The sequence below is a fragment of the Crinia signifera genome, chromosome 5 (genome assembly GCF_055691185.1).
Source record: "Crinia signifera chromosome 5, ASM5569118v1, whole genome shotgun sequence".
Classification (NCBI taxonomy): domain Eukaryota; kingdom Metazoa; phylum Chordata; class Amphibia; order Anura; family Myobatrachidae; genus Crinia; species Crinia signifera.
The window spans coordinates 3,776,581-3,798,546 of NC_139221.1; the positions used below are offsets into that span (position 1 = coordinate 3,776,581).

General features: G+C 50.3%; 1 protein-coding gene across 2 annotated transcripts in view; it reads right to left on the minus strand.

The window, feature by feature from the left end:
* ASB10 (ankyrin repeat and SOCS box containing 10) overlaps positions 1-21,966 on the minus strand; it is a 111,164-nt gene that overhangs the window by 53,956 nt on the left and 35,242 nt on the right. For both annotated transcript variants that reach the window (XM_083186179.1, XM_083186178.1), the window contains exon 2: positions 5,554-5,821. In XM_083186179.1, coding sequence (XP_083042305.1) covers positions 5,554-5,821 — 268 coding nt within the window. The remainder of the gene's footprint in view (positions 1-5,553; positions 5,822-21,966) is intronic.

The window sequence follows — 21,966 nt, forward strand, 5'->3', positions numbered from 1 at the left end:
CTGTTCCATCTCTGTGTACTGTACACACTGTCACTCTCTCCGGCTTCCCTGCACTGTGTCTGTGTACTGTACACACTGTCACTCTCTCCGGCTTCCCTGCACTGTCTCTGTGTACTGTACACACCGTCACTCTCTCCGGCTTCCCTGCGCCGTCTCTGTGTACTGTACACACCCTCACTCTCTCCGGCTTCCCTACACTGTAATTGTGTACTGTACACACTGTCACTCTCTCCGGCTTCTCTGTACTGTATTTGTGTACTGTACACACTGTCACTCTCTCCAGCTTCCCTGCACTGTCTCTGTGTACTGTACACACTGTCACTCTATATGGCTTCCCTGCACTGTCTCTGTGTACTGTACACACTGTCACTCTCTCCGGCTTCCCTGCACCCTCTCTGTGTACTGTACGCACTGTCACTCTCTCCGGCTTCCCTGCACCCTCCCTGTGTACTGTACGCACTGTCACTCTCTCCGGCTTCCCTGCACCCTCTCTGTGTACTGTACACACCGTCACTCTCTCCGGCTTCCCTGCGCCGTCTCTGTGTACTGTACACACCGTCACTCTTTCCGGCTTCCCTGCACTGTCTCTGTGTACTGTACACACTGTCACTCTCTCCAGCTTCCCTGCGCCGTCTCTGTTTACTGTACACACCGTCACTCTTTCCGGCTTCCTTGTACTGTCTCTGTGTACTGTACACACTGTCGCTCTCTCCGGCTTCCCTGCGCCATCTCTGTGTACTGTACACACTGTCGCTCTCTCTGGTTTCCCTGCGCCATCTCTGTGTACTGTACACACTGTCGCTCTCTCCGGCTTCCCTGCGCCATCTCTGTGTACTGTACACACTGTCGCTCTCTCTGGTTTCCCTGCGCCATCTCTGTGTACTGTACACACTGTCACTCTCTCCGGCTTCCCTGCACTGTGTCTGTGTACTGTACACACTGTCACTCTCTCCGGCTTCCCTGCACTGTCTCTGTGTACTGTACACACCGTCACTCTCTCCGGCTTCCCTGCGCCGTCTCTGTGTACTGTACACACCCTCACTCTCTCCGGCTTCCCTGTTCTGTCTCGGTGTACTGTATACACTGTCACTCTCTCTGGCTTCCCTGCATCCTCTCTGTGTACTGTACACACTGTCCCTCTCTCTGGCTTCCATGCACTGTATTTGTGTACTGTCCACACTGTGGCTCTCTCCGGCTTCCCTGTACCGTCTCTGTGTACTATACACCCTGTCGCTCTCTCTGGCTTCCCTGCATCCTCTCTGTGTACTGTACACAGTGTGGCTCTCTCCGGCATCCCTGCGCTGTCTCTGTGTACTGTACACACTGTCGCTCTCTGGCTTCCCTGCACTGTCTCTGTGTACTGTGCACACTGTCGCTCTCTGGCTTCCCTGTTCCATCTCTGTGTACTGTACACACTGTCACTCTCTCCGGCTTCCCTGCACTGTGTCTGTGTACTGTACACACTGTCACTCTCTCCGGCTTCCCTGCACTGTCTCTGTGTACTGTACACACCGTAACTCTCTCCGGCTTCCCTGCGCCGTCTCTGTGTACTGTACACACCCTCACTCTCTCCGGCTTCCCTACACTGTAATTGTGTACTGTACACACTGTCACTCTCTCCGGCTTCTCTGTACTGTATTTGTGTACTGTACACACTGTCACTCTCTCCAGCTTCCCTGCACTGTCTCTGTGTACTGTACACACTGTCACTCTCTATGGCTTCCCTGCACTGTCTCTGTGTACTGTACACACTGTCACTCTCTCCGGCTTCCCTGCACCCTCTCTGTGTACTGTACGCACTGTCACTCTCTCCGGCTTCCCTGCACCCTCCCTGTGTACTGTACGCACTGTCACTCTCTCCGGCTTCCCTGCACCCTCTCTGTGTACTGTACACACCGTCACTCTCTCCGGCTTCCCTGCGCCGTCTCTGTGTACTGTACACACCGTCACTCTTTCCGGCTTCCCTGCACTGTCTCTGTGTACTGTACACACTGTCACTCTCTCCAGCTTCCCTGCGCCGTCTCTGTGTACTGTACACACCGTCACTCTTTCCGGCTTCCTTGTACTGTCTCTGTGTACTGTACACACTGTCGCTCTCTCCGGCTTCCCTGCGCCATCTCTGTGTACTGTACACACTGTCGCTCTCTCTGGTTTCCCTGCGCCATCTCGGTGTACTGTACACACTGTCGCTCTCTCCGGCTTCCCTGCACTGTCTCTGTGTACTGTACACACTGTCGCTCTCTCTGGCTTCCCTGCGCCATCTCTGTGTACTGTACACACTGTCACTCTCTATGACTTCCCTGCGCCGTCTCTGTGTACTGCACACACCGTCACTCTTTCCGGCTTCCCTGTACTGTCTCTGTGTACTGTACACACTGTCACTCTCTATGACTTCCCTGCGCCGTCTCTGTGTACTGCACACACCGTCACTCTTTCCGGCTTCCCTGTACTGTCTCTGTGTACTGTACACACCGTCCCTCTCTCCGGCTTACCTGCACTGTCTCTGTGTACTGTACACACTGTCGCTCTCTCTGGCTTCCCTGTACTGTCTCTGTGTACTGTACACACCGTCCCTCTCTCCGGCTTCCCTGCACTGTCTCTGTGTACTGTACACACTGTCGCTCTCTCTGGCTTCCCTGTACTGTCTCTGTGTACTGTACACACCGTCCCTCTCTCCGGCTTCCCTGCACTGTCTCTGTGTACTGTACACACTGTCGCTCTCTCTGGCTTCCCTGTACTGTCTCTGTGTACTGTACACACCGTCCCTCTCTCCGGCTTCCCTGCACTGTCTCTGTGTACTGTACACACTGTCGCTCTCTCCGGCTTCCCTGTACTGTCTCTGTGTACTGTACACACCGTAACTCTCTCCGGCTTCCCTGCGCCATCTCTGTGTACTGTACACACCGTCACTCTTTCCGGCTTCCCTGTACTGTCTCTGTGTACTGTACACACCGTCCCTCTCTCCGGCTTCCCTGCACTGTCTCTGTGTACTGTACACACTGTCGCTCTCTCTGGCTTCCCTGCACTGTCTCTGTGTACTGTACACACTGTCACTCTCTCCGGCTTCCCTGTACTGTACACACTGTCGCTCTCTCCGGCTTCCCTGTACTGTCTCTGTGTACTGTACACACCGTAACTCTCTCCGGCTTCCCTGCGCCATCTCTGTGTACTGTACACACCGTCACTCTTTCCGGCTTCCCTGTACTGTCTCTGTGTACTGTACACACCGTCCCTCTCTCCGGCTTCCCTGCACTGTCTCTGTGTACTGTACACACTGTCGCTCTCTCTGGCTTCCCTGTACTGTCTCTGTGTACTGTACACACCGTCCCTCTCTCCGGCTTCCCTGCACTGTCTCTGTGTACTGTACACACTGTCGCTCTCTCTGACTTCCCTGTACTGTCTATGTGTACTGTACACACCGTCACTCTCTCCGGCTTCCCTGTACTGTCTCTGTGTACTGTACACACTGTCACTCTCTCCGGCTTCCCTGTACTGTCTCTGTGTACTGTACACACCGTCACTCTCTCTGGCTTCCCTGCGCCATCTCTGTGTACTGTACACACTGTCGCTCTCTCCGGCTTCCCTGCACTGTCTCTGTGTACTGTACACACTGTCACTCTCTCCGGCTTCCCTGTACTGTCTCTGTGTACTGTACACACCGTCCCTCTCTCCGGCTTCCCTGCACTGTCTCTGTGTACTGTACACACTGTCGCTCTCTCTGGCTTCCCTGTACTGTCTCTGTGTACTGTACACACCGTCCCTCTCTCCGGCTTCCCTGCACTGTCTCTGTGTACTGTACACACTGTCGCTATCTCCGGCTTCCCTGTACTGTCTCTGTGTACAGTACACATCGTCACTCTTTCCGGCTTCCCTGTACTGTCTCTGTGTACTCTACACACTGTCGCTCTCTCCGGCTTCCCTGCGCCATCTCTGTGTACTGTACACACTATCGCTCTCTCCGGCTTCCCTGCGCCATCTCTGTGTACTGTACACACTGTCACTCTCTATGGCTTCCCTGCACTGTCTCTGTGTACTGTACACACTGTCACTCTCTCCGGCTTCCCTGCACCCTCTCTGTGTACTGTACACACCGTCACTCTCTCCGGCTTCCCTGCGCCATCTCTGTGTACTGTACACACCGTCACTCTTTCCGGCTTCCCTGTACTGTCTCTGTGTACTGTACACACTGTCGCTCTCTCTGGCTTCCCTGTACTGTCTCTGTGTACTGTACACACTGTCGCTCTCTCTGGCTTCCCTGTACTGTCTCTGTGTACTGTACACACCGTCACTCTCTCCGGCTTCCCTGCGCCGTCTCTGTGTACTGTACACACTGTCGCTCTCTCCGGCTTCCCTGTACTGTCTCTGTGTACTGTACACACCGTCACTCTCTCCGGCTTCCCTGCTCCATCTCTGTGTACTGTACACACTGTCGCTCTCTCAGGCTTCCCTGCGCCATCTCTGTGTACTGTACACACTGTCGCTCTCTCCGGCTTCCCTGCGCCATCTCTGTGTACTGTACACACCATCACTCTCTCCGGCTTCCCTGTACTGTCTCTGTGTACTGTACACCCTGTCCCTCTCTCCGGCTTCCCTGCGCCATCTCTGTGTACTGTACACACTGTCACTCTCTCCGGCTTCCCTGCGCCATCTCTGTGTACTGTACACACTGTGGCTCTCTCCGGCTTCCCTGCGCCATCTCTGTGTACTGTACACACTGTGGCTCTCTCCGGCTTCCCTGTACTGTCTCTGTGTACTGTACACACTGTCGCTCTCTCCGGCTTCCCTGCGCCGTCTCTGTGTACTGTACACACTGTCGCTCTCTCCGGCTTCCCTGCACTGTCTCTGTGTACTGTACACACTGTCGCTCTCTCCGGCTTCCCTGCGCCGTCTCTGTGTACTGTACACACCATCACATTCTCTAACTTACATAATATGCAGGGAAAGACGTCACGTAAGAAGCTGTGGCATTACCAGTCTGCTGACCCTTCTTTAGCTAATGGACGGTAATGGAGCGTCTCCCACTCATCCTCTAACAGCTCTTCCTGGGCACCCACCTTAGGCTTTAACCCTCTTAGCACAAGTGTTACTGAATGAGTCACTCACTACAGTGTAGGTCACTGTGTACACAGGGGTGGTGGGCAACCCAGATGGAAACAGAATTCTGAGACGCTTCCCTAAACTTTTTCATACCCTCTTCAAAATTTGTATTTTTGAGCTGGCCTGAAATTCAGTCAATTTGCAATTGAAACATATACTTTATCCTCTTATCCAATCTTATATGACTGGTATGAGATCAATTTCTCACCTCATTACACATCGGTCTCATCCAGGTGAATAGAAGACAATTGTATACATAAGTATGTGACATCATTGCACAGGTGTACACGGGGAAGGCGTTTGTAGCCAGATCTATGACCACCATTAGACACTGCTGCATTCTGCAGGTCCCACAATGTGGAACAAAGGCTTGTGCACTAGACAATGGACACCACACACATGTTCTTTATGACCCACTCCCCTCTCCCCTCGCCCTTCCCAAATGGACTGACTTACTGGTAAGAGTCTGTTGTCTTGCAGTGGTGGAGTGGGAACAACCCCTCTTGGCACTCGGCATTTGGATTGGCTCCGTAGCTTAGCAGGACTCTCACACATTCGCTTTGGGCATTTTCACAAGCCCCATGTAAGGCAGTTTCTCCACTTGGAGCAAAGTCCACATCAGCACCTTTCCTGAGGAGCAGCTGGAGGCAATCTGTGTAGCCACGACTTGCAGTAATGTAGAGAGGACAGGTGAGCTCCTCTTCATATGTCAGAGACCAGATCCCTGGGGAAGAGAGAGGGACACGTCCTCATAAGTCAGAGACCAGATCCCTGGGGGAAGAGAGACGGACACATCCTCATACGTCAGAGACCAGATCCCTGGGGGAAGAGAGACGGACACATCCTCATACGTCAGAGACCAGATCCCTGGGGAAAGAGAGAGGGACACATCCTCATACGTCAGAGACCAGATCCCTTAAGGAGGAGAGAGACAGACACATCCTCATACGTCAGAGACCAGATCCCTGGGGAAAGAGAGAGGGACACGTCCTTTTAAGTCAGAGACCAGATCCCTGGGGGAAGAGAGACGGACACATCCTCATACGTCAGAGATCAGATCCCTGGGGGAAGAGAGACGGACACATCCTCATACGTCAGAGACCAGATCCCTGGGGGAAGAGAGAGGGACATGTCCTTATAAGTCAGAGACCAGATCCCTGGGGGAATAGAGATGGACACATCCTCATACGTCAGAGACCAGATCCCTGGGGGAATAGAGACGGACACATCCTCATACGTCAGAGACCAGATCCCTGGGGAAAGAGAGAGGGACACGTCCTTATAAGTCAGAGACCAGATCCCTTAAGAAGGAGAGAGACAGACACATCCTCATACGTCAGAGATCAGATCCCTGGGGGAAGAGAGACGGACACATCCTCATACGTCAGAGACCAGATCCCTGGGGGAAGAGAGACGGACACATCCTCATACGTCAGAGACCAGATCCCTGGGGGAAGAGAGATGGACACATCCTCATACGTCAGAGATCAGATCCCTGGGGGAAGAGAGACGGACACATACTCATTCGTCAGAGACCAGATCCCTGGGGAAAGAGAGAGGGACACGTCCTTATAAGTCAGAGACCAGATCCCTTAAGGAGGAGAGAGACAGACACATCCTCATACGTCAGAGACCAGATCCCTGGGGGAAGAGAGACGGACACATCCTCATACGTCAGAGACCAGATCCCTGGGGGAAGAGAGAGGGACATGTCCTTATAAGTCAGAGACCAGATCCCTGGGGGAAGAGAGACGGACACATCCTCATACGTCAGAGACCAGATCCCTGGGGGGACGAGAGAGGGACATGTCCTCATAAGTCAGAGACCAGATCCCTGGGGGAAGAGAGACGAACACATCCTCATACATCAGAGATCACATCCCTGGGGGAAGAGAGACGGACACATCCTCATACGTCAGAGACCAGATCCCTGGGGGAAGAGAGAGGGACATGTCCTCATATGTCAGAGACCAGATCCCTGGGGAAAGAGAGAGGGACACATCCTCATAAGTCATAGACCAGATCCCTCGGGGAAGATGGGGGAACATGTCCTTATAAGTCAGTCACCAGATCCCTCGGGAAATAGAGACAGATACATCCTCATAAGTCAGAGACCAGATCCCTGGGGGAAGAAGGGGGGACATGTCCTCATAAGTCATAGACCAGATCCGTGGGGAAAGAGAGAGGGACACATCCTCATAAGTCAGTGAACAGATCCCTAGGGAAAGAGAGGGGGACACATTCTCATAACTCAGAGACCAGATCCCAGAAGGAAGAGGGTGGGAAACATCCTCAGAAGTTAGACACCAGGGAGAAGAGCTAGAGGGGGACACGTCCTCATAAGTCAAAGACCAGATCCCTGGGGAAGATGTGGGGACACATACTCCCCTGAGCTCCTGCTGCACTGACACTATGGCCCCAACCACCACTGGGCACCTGCTGCACTGACTCTACGGCCCCAACCACTACTGGGCACCTGCTGCACTGACTCTACGGCCCCAACCACTACTGGGCACCTGCTGCACTGACTCTATGGCCCCAACCACTACTGGGCACCTGCTGCACTGACTCTACAGCCCCAACCCCTACTGGGCACCTGCTGTACTGACTCTATGGCCCCAACCACCACTGGGCACCTGCTGCACTGACTCTACAGCCCCAACCACTACTGGGCACCTGCTGCACTGACTCTACAGCCCCAACCACTACTGGGCACCTGCTGCACTGACTCTACAGCCCCAACCACTACTGGGCACCTGCTGCACTGACTCTATGGCCCACCACCACTGGGCACCTGCTGCACAGACACTCTCTCTCAGCTAAGTATCTGACCACCTTCTCTGCCAATCAACTTCCTTCCCCACTCTCTCCTCTGTATCTATCCCCCTCTCCCCAGCATCTACCTCTCTCTGAATTGTATGACCTGCTCCTCTCCCTAGCATCTCTCCTCCTCTCTCATCAGCATCTATCCCCCCTCATCCCACATCTGTCCCCCCTCTCCTCACATCTATCCCCCCTCCTCCCACATCTGTCCCCCCTCTCCCCACATCTATCCCCCCTCCTCCCACATCTGTCCCCGTCTCTCGGGCTAATGGGAAATATAGTGACTTTGTGGCTTATATACCTTTAGCAGCTAAGTATACAGTTTTAAGGTGCATCCAATAACACCCAACAAAACAGCAAACTGGAATAGATTAAAAAAAACCTGTTGTTCTGCGCTTAGGTAGTTCCCATACATTTAATCACCAACAGTGGATGAGAGGACTTGGAATAAATGTCACCATACATTTCCTTCCATTGGATGAACCAAATGTTCCTTGTATATGGATCACTTTAGAGTTAGATCCTCCTCAACTGGAAATACATGTAAGTGAAAGAGAAAACAAATAGCACCGACCATATAACACTACTGAATTGTAATAAAGATGCACACTCACAATAATAGAGATAAAAGCATGGGTACAGACGGGGCTGCCCTGCTTTTGGGACAGTCTTGCCTCCTGTGTCGCCCCAGATTCTGGATATCCATGCTTGTTTTATCTCTATTATTGTGAGTGTGCATCTTTATTACAATTCAGTAGTGTTATATGGTCGGTGCTATTTGTTTTCTCTTTCACTTACATGTATTTCCAGTTGAGTAGGATCTAACTCTAAAGTGATCCATGTACAAGGAACATTTGGTTCATCCAATGGAAGGAAATGTATGGTGACATTTATTCCAAGTCCCCTCTCTCTGCCCAGCATCTGTGCTCTCCTCTCTGCCCAGCTTCTGTACTCTCCTCTCTCTGCCCAGCATCTGTACTCTCCTCTCTCTGCCCAGCATCTGTACTCTCCTCTCTCTGCCCAGCATCTGTACTCTCCTCTCTCTGCCCAGCATCTGTACTCTCCTCTCTGCCCAGCTTCTGTACTCTCCTCTCTCTGCCCAGCTTCTGTACTCTCCTCTCTCTGCCCAGCATCTGTACTCTCCTCTCTCTGCCCAGCTTCTGTACTCTCCTCTCTCTGCCCAGCTTCTGTACTCTCCTCTCTCTGCCCAGCATCTGTACTCTCCTCTCTCTGCCCAGCTTCTGTACTCTCCTCTCTCTGCCCAGCATCTGTACTCTCCTCTCTCTGCCCAGCATCTGTACTCTCCTCTCTGCCCAGCATCTTTACTCTCCTCTCTCTGCCCAGCATCTGTACTCTCCTCTCTCTGCCCAGCATCTGTATTCTCCTCTCTCTGCCCAGCATCTGTACTCTCCTCTCTCTGCCCAGCATCTGTACTCTCCTCTCTCTGCCCAGCATCTGTGCTCTCCTCTCTGCCCAGCTTCTGTACTCTCCTCTCTCTGCCCAGCTTCTGTACTCTCCTCTCTCTGCCCAGCTTCTGTACTCTCCTCTCTCTGCCCAGCATCTGTACTCTCCTCTCTCTGCCCAGCTTCTGTACTCTCCTCTCTCTGCCCAGCATCTGTACTCTCCTCTCTCTGCCCAGCATCTGTACTCTCCTCTCTCTGCCCAGCATCTGTACTCTCCTCTCTCTGCCCAGCATCTGTACTCTCCTCTCTCTGCCCAGCTTCTGTACTCTCCTCTCTCTGCCCAGCTTCTGTACTCTCCTCTTTCTGCCCAGCATCTGTACTCTCCTCTCTCTGCCCAGCATCTGTACTCTCCTCTCTCTGCCCAGCATCTGTACTCTCCTCTCTCTGCCCAGCTTCTGTACTCTCCTCTCTCTGCCCAGCTTCTGTACTCTCCTCTTTCTGCCCAGCATCTGTACTCTCCTCTCTCTGCCCAGCTTCTGTACTCTCCTCTTTCTGCCCAGCATCTGTACTCTCCTCTCTCTGCCCAGCATCTGTACTCTCCTCTCTCTGCCCAGTATCTGTACTCTCCTCTCCCTGCCCAGCTTCTGACTGTCTCCCTCCGATTGTTTTCTCCTTATACCCCATCTATTATATCTACAATACATCCTTATACCACCATTTTCCAGCAACAGCCACTTTTCCCCTGTCCCCTTCTCCTGCCTCCCCTTTCTTATTCCTCTTCTCTCTTCACACCTCCTGCAGGCACTTTACCATAACTTACATTTTATGTGTAATGGGTACTACTGTAGGCACTATATATTTAAATGCTACTGTGGGTGTTATGTATAAGGGGCACTACTATTGTGAACATTGTTTTTAAGTAACTCTCCTACAGTATAGAAGTTATATATAAGGGGAACTACTACTGTGGGTATTATGTGTATAAGGGGCAATGCTGTGGGCTTTGTGTATAAGGGACACTACTATGTGGTGTATTGTGAATCAGGAGCACTATGTGCGATGTAATGTGAATAAGATTGTGCTGTAGTTTGGTGCTATTGAATTGCTTCTACTGTTCAGCTATGTCCCTTCCTTATGATACCGCACTCATTATTTGTGTGCGATGTCCCTTTATTAAATGTGGGAGGGAGGGTGCAAATATATAGTTCGCTGGAGGGGGCGTCCGACACCCTAGCACTAGCCCTGCTTGTAGTGCTGTGCTTATAGTGGTGCCTGCAGGATAGTGTGCTGTGACTGTAGCTGCTGACTGGCTGCCACGGCACTGAAGGTGTTAATCCCATCTATAAAGTGACAATGGATGCTAGGTGCCAAGTCAGACTTTATTATCAGCGCTAGGCACTGAGGGCAGGATGTACTAATATACATCGCCGCCCTTCGCCTGACAGACGCCGCATATGTACTAACATATGCGGCTAACATCGGGTTTCGGTGACGGTGACCCCCGCGATACCTGTGATGTGGTCTGTGGGGGTCTCCGTCACATCCCGGCGGCTGCCAGTGTCCCCCTGCGTCTCCTCCTCCCCCTGCAGCCAGATGTTCTCCCGGCTGTGACACCTGCTGGAGGAGATCAAAGGAGGACGGGAGGGGGGACGGGGGTGCGTGGACGGCGGGCGGCGATAGAAGCCCATAGGGTGGCGATACCCTGCCAAGCGAAAACGGGGCGGACGGGAAATGGTAAATAGGAAAATGCGGAAAATCCGTTTTACCGCATTTTCCCTTTAGTACATCCCGCCCTATGTATTTAAAATATGTATGTGTGTGTGTGTGTGTGTGTGTGTGTGTGTGTGTGTATATATATATATTACTGTATGTGTGTGTATATATATAATACTGTGTGTGTGTGTGTATATATATAATACTGTGTGTGTGTGTGTGTGTGTGTGTGTGTGTGTGTGTGTGTGTGTGTATATATATAATACTGTGTGTGTGTGTGTGTGTGTATATATATAATACTGTGTGTGTGTGTGTGTGTGTGTGTGTGTGTGTGTGTATATATATATATATATATATATATATATATATATATATATATATATATATATATTACTGTAGGTGTATTGAAAAAAAATGATTATTTTTAAAAGTGGGCAGAAAACGCAAGTGTTCCCCTGTCTGCTTGTCTGAGCAGATGACGTCCACACCCGCCCCGAATTTGTGTCAATCCATGCAGCCGCCGTGTTACTCCTGGGTCATGTGGTGGCTGTGAGTGCCGGGCACAGTAGGATCAATCATTAGATGGTAAGTTACCGTGGTTCCATGTGGTAGGAGTCTGGTGGTGGCCACATTGTACCCGCCCACTGCACAGGTGGTTACTGACAGTAAGATGGAATCCCCTATTGGCTAAGTCGCATGAAACTAGATCCCTATCTGTGACAGCAAGGGTGTAGCCAGCGGGGGCAGGCGTCCGGTCACAGTGCCCGCAGGTGGTGTGCTGTGCTTGTAATACATCAGACACATACAATACAGAGAGAGCCCCAGAGCCTAGGGTGGTGTGCTGTGCTTGTAATATATCAAAGACACATACAATACAGAGAGAGCCCCAGAGCCTAGGGTGGTGTGCTGTGCTTGTAATACATCACAGACACATACAATACAGAGAGAGCCCCAGAGCCTAGGGTGGTGTGCTGTGCTTGTAATACATCACAGATATATACAATACAGAGAGAGCCCCAGAGCCTAGGGTGGTGTACTGTGCTTGTAATACATCACAGATATATACAATACAGAGAGAGCCCCAGAGCCTAGGGTGGTGTGCTGTGCTTGTAATACATCACAGACACATACAATACAGAGAGAGTCCCAGAGCCTAGGGTGGTGTGCTGTGCTTGTAATACATCACAGACACATACAATACAGAGAGAGCCCCAGAGCCTAGGGTGGTGTGCTGTGCTTGTAATACATCACAGACACATACAATACAGAGAGAGCCCCAGAGCCTAGGGTGGTGTGCTGTGCTTGTAATACATCACAGACACATACAATACAGAGAGAGCCCCAGAGCCTAGGGTGGTGTACTGTGCTTGTAATACATCACAGATATATACAATACAGAGAGAGCCCCAGAGCCTAGGGTGGTGTACTGTGCTTGTAATACACCACAGACACATACAATACAGAGAGAGAACCCAGAGCCTAGGGTGGTGTGCTGTGCTTGTAATACATTAGACACATACAATACAGAGAGAGCCCCAGAGCCTAGGGTGGTGTACTGTGCTTGTAATACATCACAGATATATACAATACAGAGAGAGCCCCAGAGCCTAGGGTGGTGTGCTGTGCTTGTAATACATCACAGACACATACAATACAGAGAGAGCCCCAGAGCCTAGGGTGGTGTGCTGTGCTTGTAATACATCACAGACACATAGAATACAGAGAGAGCCCCAGAGCCTAGGGTGGTGTACTGTGCTTGTAATACATCACAGACACATACAATACAGAGAGAGCCCCAGAGCCTAGGGTGGTGTGCTGTACTTGTAATACATCACAGACACATACAATACAGAGAGAGCCCCAGAGCCTAGGGTGGTGTACTGTGCTTGTAATACATCACAGACACATACAATACAGAGAGAGCCCCAGAGCCTAGGGTGGTGTGCTGTACTTGTAATACATCACAGACACATACAATACAGAGAGAGCACCAGAGCCTAGGGTGGTGTGTTGTGCTTGTAATACATCACAGACACATACAATACAGAGAGAGCCCCAGGGCCTAGGGTGGTGTACTGTGCTTGTAATACATCACAGATATATACAATACAGAGAGAGCCCCAGAGCCTAGGGTGTTGTGCTGTGCTTGTAATACATCACAGACACATACAATACAGAGAGAGCCCCAGAGCCTTGGGTGTTGTGCTGTGCTTGTAATACATCACAGACACATACAATACAGAGAGAGCCCCAGAGCCTAGGGTGTTGTGCTGTGCTTGTAATACATCAGACACATACAATACAGAGAGAGCCCCAGAGCCTAGGGTGGTGTGCTGTGCTTGTAATACATCACATACACATACAATACAGAGAGAGCCCCAGAGCCTAGGGTGGTGTGTTGTGCTTGTAATACATCACATACACATACAATACAGAGAGAGCCCCAGAGCCTAGGGTGGTGTGTTGTGCTTGTAATACATCAGACACATACAATACAGAGAGAGCCCCAGAGCCTAGGGTGGTGTGCTGTGCTTGTAATACATCACAGACACATACAATACAGAGAGAGCCCCAGAGCCTAGGGTGGTGTGCTGTGCTTGTAATACATCACAGACACATACAATACAGAGAGAGCCCCAGAGCCTAGGGTGGTGTGCTGTGCTTGTAATACATCACAGACACATACAATACAGAGAGAGAGCCCCATAGCCTAGGGTGGTGTGCTGTGCTTGTAATACATCACAGACACATACAATACAGAGAGAGCCCCAGAGCCTAGGGTGGTGTGCTGTGCTTGTAATACATCACAGACACATACAATACAGAGAGAGAGCCCCATAGCCTAGGGTGGTGTGCTGTGCTTGTAATACATCACAGACACATACAATACAGAGAGAGCCCCAGAGCCTAGGGTGGTGTACTGTGCTTGTAATACATCACAGATATATACAATACAGAGAGAGCCCCAGAGCCTAGGGTGGTGTACTGTGCTTGTAATACACCACAGACACATACAATACAGAGAGAGAACCCAGAGCCTAGGGTGGTGTGCTGTGCTTGTAATACATTAGACACATACAATACAGAGAGAGCCCCAGAGCCTAGGGTGGTGTACTGTGCTTGTAATACATCACAGATATATACAATACAGAGAGAGCCCCAGAGCCTAGGGTGGTGTGCTGTGCTTGTAATACATCACAGACACATACAATACAGAGAGAGCCCCAGAGCCTAGGGTGGTGTGCTGTGCTTGTAATACATCACAGACACATAGAATACAGAGAGAGCCCCAGAGCCTAGGGTGGTGTACTGTGCTTGTAATACATCACAGACACATACAATACAGAGAGAGCCCCAGAGCCTAGGGTGGTGTGCTGTACTTGTAATACATCACAGACACATACAATACAGAGAGAGCCCCAGAGCCTAGGGTGGTGTACTGTGCTTGTAATACATCACAGACACATACAATACAGAGAGAGCCCCAGAGCCTAGGGTGGTGTGCTGTACTTGTAATACATCACAGACACATACAATACAGAGAGAGCACCAGAGCCTAGGGTGGTGTGTTGTGCTTGTAATACATCACAGACACATACAATACAGAGAGAGCCCCAGAGCCTAGGGTGTTGTGCTGTGCTTGTAATACATCAGACACATACAATACAGAGAGAGCCCCAGAGCCTAGGGTGGTGTGCTGTGCTTGTAATACATCACAGACACATACAATACAGAGAGAGCCCCAGAGCCTAGGGTGGTGTACTGTGCTTGTAATACACCACAGACACATACAATACAGAGAGAGCCCCAGAGCCTAGGGTGGTGTGCTGTGCTTGTAATACATCACAGACACATACAATACAGAGAGAGCCCCAGAGCCTAGGGTGGTGTGCTGTGCTTGTAATACATCACATACACATACAATACAGAGAGAGCCCCAGAGCCTAGGGTGGTGTGCTGTGCTTGTAATAGATCAGACACATACAATACAGAGAGAGACCCAGAGCCTAGGGTGGTGTGCTGTGCTTGTAATACATCACAGACACATACAATACAGAGAGAGCCCCAGAGCCTAGGGTGGTGTACTGTGCTTGTAATACATCACAGATATATACAATACAGAGAGAGCCCCAGAGCCTAGGGTGGTGTGCTGTACTTGTAATACATCACAGACACATACAATACAGAGAGAGCCCCAGAGCCTAGGGTGGTGTACTGTGCTTGTAATACATCACAGACACATACAATACAGAGAGAGCCCCAGAGCCTAGGGTGGTGTGCTGTACTTGTAATACATCACAGACACATACAATACAGAGAGAGCACCAGAGCCTAGGGTGGTGTGTTGTGCTTGTAATACATCACAGACACATACAATACAGAGAGAGCCCCAGGGCCTAGGGTGGTGTACTGTGCTTGTAATACATCACAGATATATACAATACAGAGAGAGCCCCAGAGCCTAGGGTGTTGTGCTGTGCTTGTAATACATCACAGACACATACAATACAGAGAGAGCCCCAGAGCCTTGGGTGTTGTGCTGTGCTTGTAATACATCACAGACACATACAATACAGAGAGAGCCCCAGAGCCTAGGGTGTTGTGCTGTGCTTGTAATACATCAGACACATACAATACAGAGAGAGCCCCAGAGCCTAGGGTGGTGTGCTGTGCTTGTAATACATCACATACACATACAATACAGAGAGAGCCCCAGAGCCTAGGGTGGTGTGTTGTGCTTGTAATACATCACATACACATACAATACAGAGAGAGCCCCAGAGCCTAGGGTGGTGTGTTGTGCTTGTAATACATCAGACACATACAATACAGAGAGAGCCCCAGAGCCTAGGGTGGTGTGCTGTGCTTGTAATACATCACAGACACATACAATACAGAGAGAGCCCCAGAGCCTAGGGTGGTGTGCTGTGCTTGTAATACATCACAGACACATACAATACAGAGAGAGCCCCAGAGCCTAGGGTGGTGTGCTGTGCTTGTAATACATCACAGACACATACAATACAGAGAGAGAGCCCCATAGCCTAGGGTGGTGTGCTGTGCTTGTAATACATCACAGACACATACAATACAGAGAGAGCCCCAGAGCCTAGGGTGGTGTGCTGTGCTTGTAATACATCACAGACACATACAATACAGAGAGAGAGCCCCATAGCCTAGGGTGGTGTGCTGTGCTTGTAATACATCACAGACACATACAATACAGAGAGAGCCCCAGAGCCTAGGGTGGTGTACTGTGCTTGTAATACATCACAGATATATACAATACAGAGAGAGCCCCAGAGCCTAGGGTGGTGTACTGTGCTTGTAATACACCACAGACACATACAATACAGAGAGAGAACCCAGAGCCTAGGGTGGTGTGCTGTGCTTGTAATACATTAGACACATACAATACAGAGAGAGCCCCAGAGCCTAGGGTGGTGTACTGTGCTTGTAATACATCACAGATATATACAATACAGAGAGAGCCCCAGAGCCTAGGGTGGTGTGCTGTGCTTGTAATACATCACAGACACATACAATGCAGAGAGAGCCCCAGAGCCTAGGGTGGTGTGCTGTGCTTGTAATACATCACAGACACATAGAATACAGAGAGAGCCCCAGAGCCTAGGGTGGTGTACTGTGCTTGTAATACATCACAGACACATACAATACAGAGAGAGCCCCAGAGCCTAGGGTGGTGTGCTGTGCTTGTAATACATCACAGACACATACAATACAGAGAGAGCCCCAGAGCCTAGGGTGGTGTGCTGTACTTGTAATACATCACAGACACATACAATACAGAGAGAGCCCCAGAGCCTAGGGTGGTGTACTGTGCTTGTAATACATCACAGACACATACAATACAGAGAGAGCCCCAGAGCCTAGGGTGGTGTGCTGTACTTGTAATACATCACAGACACATACAATACAGAGAGAGCACCAGAGCCTAGGGTGGTGTGTTGTGCTTGTAATACATCACAGACACATACAATACAGAGAGAGCCCCAGGGCCTAGGGTGGTGTACTGTGCTTGTAATACATCACAGATATATACAATACAGAGAGAGCCCCAGAGCCTAGGGTGTTGTGCTGTGCTTGTAATACATCACAGACACATACACATACAATACAGAGAGAGCCCCAGAGCCTTGGGTGTTGTGCTGTGCTTGTAATACATCACAGACACATACAATACAGAGAGAGCCCCAGAGCCTAGGGTGTTGTGCTGTGCTTGTAATACATCAGACACATACAATACAGAGAGAGCCCCAGAGCCTAGGGTGGTGTGCTGTGCTTGTAATACATCACATACACATACAATACAGAGAGAGCCCCAGAGCCTAGGGTGGTGTGTTGTGCTTGTAATACATCACATACACATACAATACAGAGAGAGCCCCAGAGCCTAGGGTGGTGTGTTGTGCTTGTAATACATCAGACACATACAATACAGAGAGAGCCCCAGAGCCTAGGGTGGTGTGCTGTGCTTGTAATACATCACAGACACATACAATACAGAGAGAGCCCCAGAGCCTTGGGTGGTGTGCTGTGCTTGTAATACATCACAGACACATACAATACAGAGAGAGCCCCAGAGCCTTGGGTGGTGTGCTGTGCTTGTAATACATCACAGACACATACAATACAGAGAGAGCCCCAGAGCCTAGGGTGGTGTGCTGTGCTTGTAATACATCACAGACACATACAATACAGAGAGAGCCCCAGAGCCTAGGGTGGTGTGCTGTGCTTGTAATACATCACAGACACATACAATACAGAGAGAGCCCCAGAGCCTAGGGTGGTGTACTGTGCTTGTAATACACCACAGACACATACAATACAGAGAGAGCCCCAGAGCCTAGGGTGGTGTGCTGTGCTTGTAATACATCACAGACACATACAATACAGAGAGAGCCCCAGAGCCTAGGGTGGTGTGCTGTGCTTGTAATACATCACATACACATACAATACAGAGAGAGCCCCAGAGCCTAGGGTGGTGTGCTGTGCTTGTAATAGATCAGACACATACAATACAGAGAGAGACCCAGAGCCTAGGGTGGTGTGCTGTGCTTGTAATACATCACAGACACATACAATACAGAGAGAGCCCCAGAGCCTTGGGTGGTGTGCTGTGCTTGTAATACATCACAGACACATACAATACAGAGAGAGCCCCAGAGCCTTGGGTGGTGTGCTGTGCTTGTAATACATCACAGACACATACAATACAGAGAGAGCCCCAGAGCCTTGGGTGGTGTGCTGTGCTTGTAATACACCACAGACATATACAATACAGAGAGAGCCCCAGAGCCTTGGGTGGTGTGCTGTGCTTGTAATACATCACAGACACATACAATACAGAGAGAGCCCCAGAGCCTTGGGTGGTGTGCTGTGCTTGTAATACATCACAGACACATACAATACAGAGAGAGCCCCAGAGCCTTGGGTGGTGTGCTGTGCTTGTAATACATCACAGACACATACAATACAGAGAGAGCCCCAGAGCCTAGGGTGGTGTACTGTGCTTGTAATACACCACAGACACATACAATACAGAGAGAGCCCCAGAGCCTAGGGTGGTGTGCTGTGCTTGTAATACATCAGACACATACAATACAGAGAGAGCCCCAGAGCCTAGGGTGGTGTGCTGTGCTTGTAATACATCACAGACACATACAATACAGAGAGAGCCCCAGAGCCTAGGGTGGTGTGCTGTGCTTGTAATACATCACAGACACATACAATACAGAGAGAGCCCCATAGCCTAGGGTGGTGTGCTGTGCTTGTAATACATCAGACACATACAATACAGAGAGAGCCCCAGAGCCTAGGGTGGTGTACTGTGCTTGTAATACACCACAGACACATACAATACAGAGAGAGCCCCAGAGCCTAGGGTGGTGTACTGTGCTTGTAATACATCAGACACATACAATACAGAGAGAGCCCCAGAGCCTAGGGTGGTGTGCTGTGCTTGTAATACATCAGACACATACAATACAGAGAGAGCCCCAGAGCCTAGGGTGGTGTACTGTGCTTGTAATACACCACAGACACATACAATACAGAGAGAGCCCCAGAGCCTAGGGTGGTGTACTGTGCTTGTAATACATCAGACACATACAATACAGAGAGAGCCCCAGAGCCTAGGGTGGTGTGCTGTGCTTGTAATACATCAGACACATACAATACAGAGAGAGCCCCAGAGCCTAGGGTGGTGTACTGTGCTTGTAATACACCACAGACACATACAATACAGAGAGAGCCCCAGAGCCTAGGGTGGTGTGCTGTGCTTGTAATACATCACAGACACATAGAATACAGAGAGAGCCCCAGAGCCTAGGGTGGTGTACTGTGCTTGTAATACATCAGACACATACAATACAGAGAGAGCCCCAGAGCCTAGGGTGGTGTGCTGTGCTTGTAATACATCAGACACATACAATACAGAGAGAGCCCCAGAGCCTAGGGTGGTGTGCTGTACTTGTAATACATCACAGACACATACAATACAGAGAGAGCCCCAGAGCCTAGGGTGGTGTGTTGTGCTTGTAATACATCACAGACACATACAATACAGAGAGAGCCCCAGAGCCTAGGGTGGTGTGCTGTGTTTGTAATACACCACAGACACATACAATACAGAGAGAGCCCCAGAGCCTAGGGTGGTGTGCTGTGCTTGTAATACACCACAGACACATACAATACAGAGAGAGCCCCAGAGCCTAGGGTGGTGTACTGTGCTTGTAATACATCAGACACATACAATACAGAGAGAGCCCCAGAGCCTAGGGTGGTGTGCTGTGCTTGTAATACATCACAGACACATACAATACAGAGAGAGCCCCAGAGCCTAGGGTGGTGTGCTGTGCTTGTAATACATCACAGACACATACAATACAGAGAGAGCCCCAGAGCCTAGGGTGGTGTGCTGTGCTTGTAATACATCACATACACATACAATACAGAGAGAGCCCCAGAGCCTAGGGTGGTGTGCTGTGCTTGTAATACATCACAGACACATACAATACAGAGAGAGCCCCAGAGCCTAGGGTGGTGTGCTGTGCTTGTAATACATCACAGACACATACAATACAGAGAGAGCCCCAGAGCCTAGGGTGGTGTGCTGTGCTTGTAATACATCACAGACACATACAATACAGAGAGAGCCCCAGAGCCTAGGGTGGTGTGCTGTGCTTGTAATACATCACAGACACATACAATACAGAGAGAGCCCCAGAGCCTAGGGTGGTGTGCTGTGCTTGTAATACATCAGACACATACAATACAGAGAGAGCCCCAGAGCCTAGGGTGGTGTTCTGTGCTTGTAATAGATCAGACACATACAATACAGAGAGAGCCCCAGAGCCTAGGGTGGTGTGCTGTGCTTGTAATACATTAGACACATACAATACAGAGAGAGCCCCAGAGCCTAGGGTGGTGTGCTGTGCTTGTAATACATCACAGACACATACAATACAGAGAGAGCCCCAGAGCCTAGGGTGGTGTGCTGTGCTTGTAATACATCACAGACACATACAATACAGAGAGAGCCCCAGAGCCTAGGGTGGTGTACTGTGCTTGTAATACACCACAGACACATACAATACAGAGAGAGCCCCAGAGCCTAGGGTGGTGTACTGTGCTTGTAATACATCACAGATATATACAATACAGAGAGAGCCCCAGAGCCTAGGGTGTTGTGCTGTGCTTGTAATACATCACAGACACATACAATACAGAGAGAGCCCCAGAGCCTAGGGTGGTGTACTGTGCTTGTAATACATCACAGATATATACAATACAGAGAGAGCCCCAGAGCCTAGGGTGGTGTGTTGTGCTTGTAATACATCAGACACATACAATACAGAGAGAGCCCCAGAGCCTAGGGTGGTGTACTGTGCTTGTAATACATCAGACACATACAATACAGAGAGAGCCCCAGAGCCTAGGGTGGTGTGTTGTGCTTGTAATACATCACAGACACATACAATACAGAGAGAGCCCCAGAGCCTAGGGTGGTGTGCTGTGTTTGTAATACATCAGACACATACAATACAGAGAGAGCCCCAGAGCCTAGGGTGGTGTGCTGTACTTGTAATACACCACAGACACATACAATACAGAGAGAGCCCCAGAGCCTAGGGTGGTGTGCTGTGCTTGTAATACATCACAGACACATACAATACAGAGAGAGAGCCCCATAGCCTAGGGTGGTGTGCTGTGCTTGTAATACACCACAGACACATACAATACAGAGAGAGCCCCAGAGCCTAGGGTGGTGTGCTGTGCTTGTAATACATCACAGACACATACAATACAGAGAGAGCCCCAGAGCCTAGGGTGGTGTGCTGTGCTTGTAATACATCACAGACACATACAATACAGAGAGAGCCCCAGAGCCTAGGGTGGTGTACTGTGCTTGTAATACACCACAGACACATACAATACAGAGAGAGCCCCAGAGCCTAGGGTGGTGTGCTGTGCTTGTAATACATCAGACACATACAATACAGAGAGAGCCCCAGAGCCTAGGGTGGTGTGCTGTGCTTGTAATACATCAGACACATACAATACAGAGAGAGAGCCCCAGAGCCTAGGGTGGTGTGCTGTGCTTGTAATACATCAGACACATACAATACAGAGAGAGCCCCAGAGCCTAGGGTGGTGTGCTGTGCTTGTAATACATCACAGACACATACAATACAGAGAGAGCCCCAGAGCCTAGGGTGAAGCCAAGCTGTGCAGACAGACAAGGAAGGGTCACAGCACAGGGTGACAATAAGGCTGCCCAATCATTGGACGCTATGATGTGCAGCCCCCTTTGTATCTCCGCACGGGGCCAATACTATAATAACCTTGGTGCCGGACTCCCAGCCTCCGCCACGGTCACACACCGGCTGTAGTACATGGCAGGATA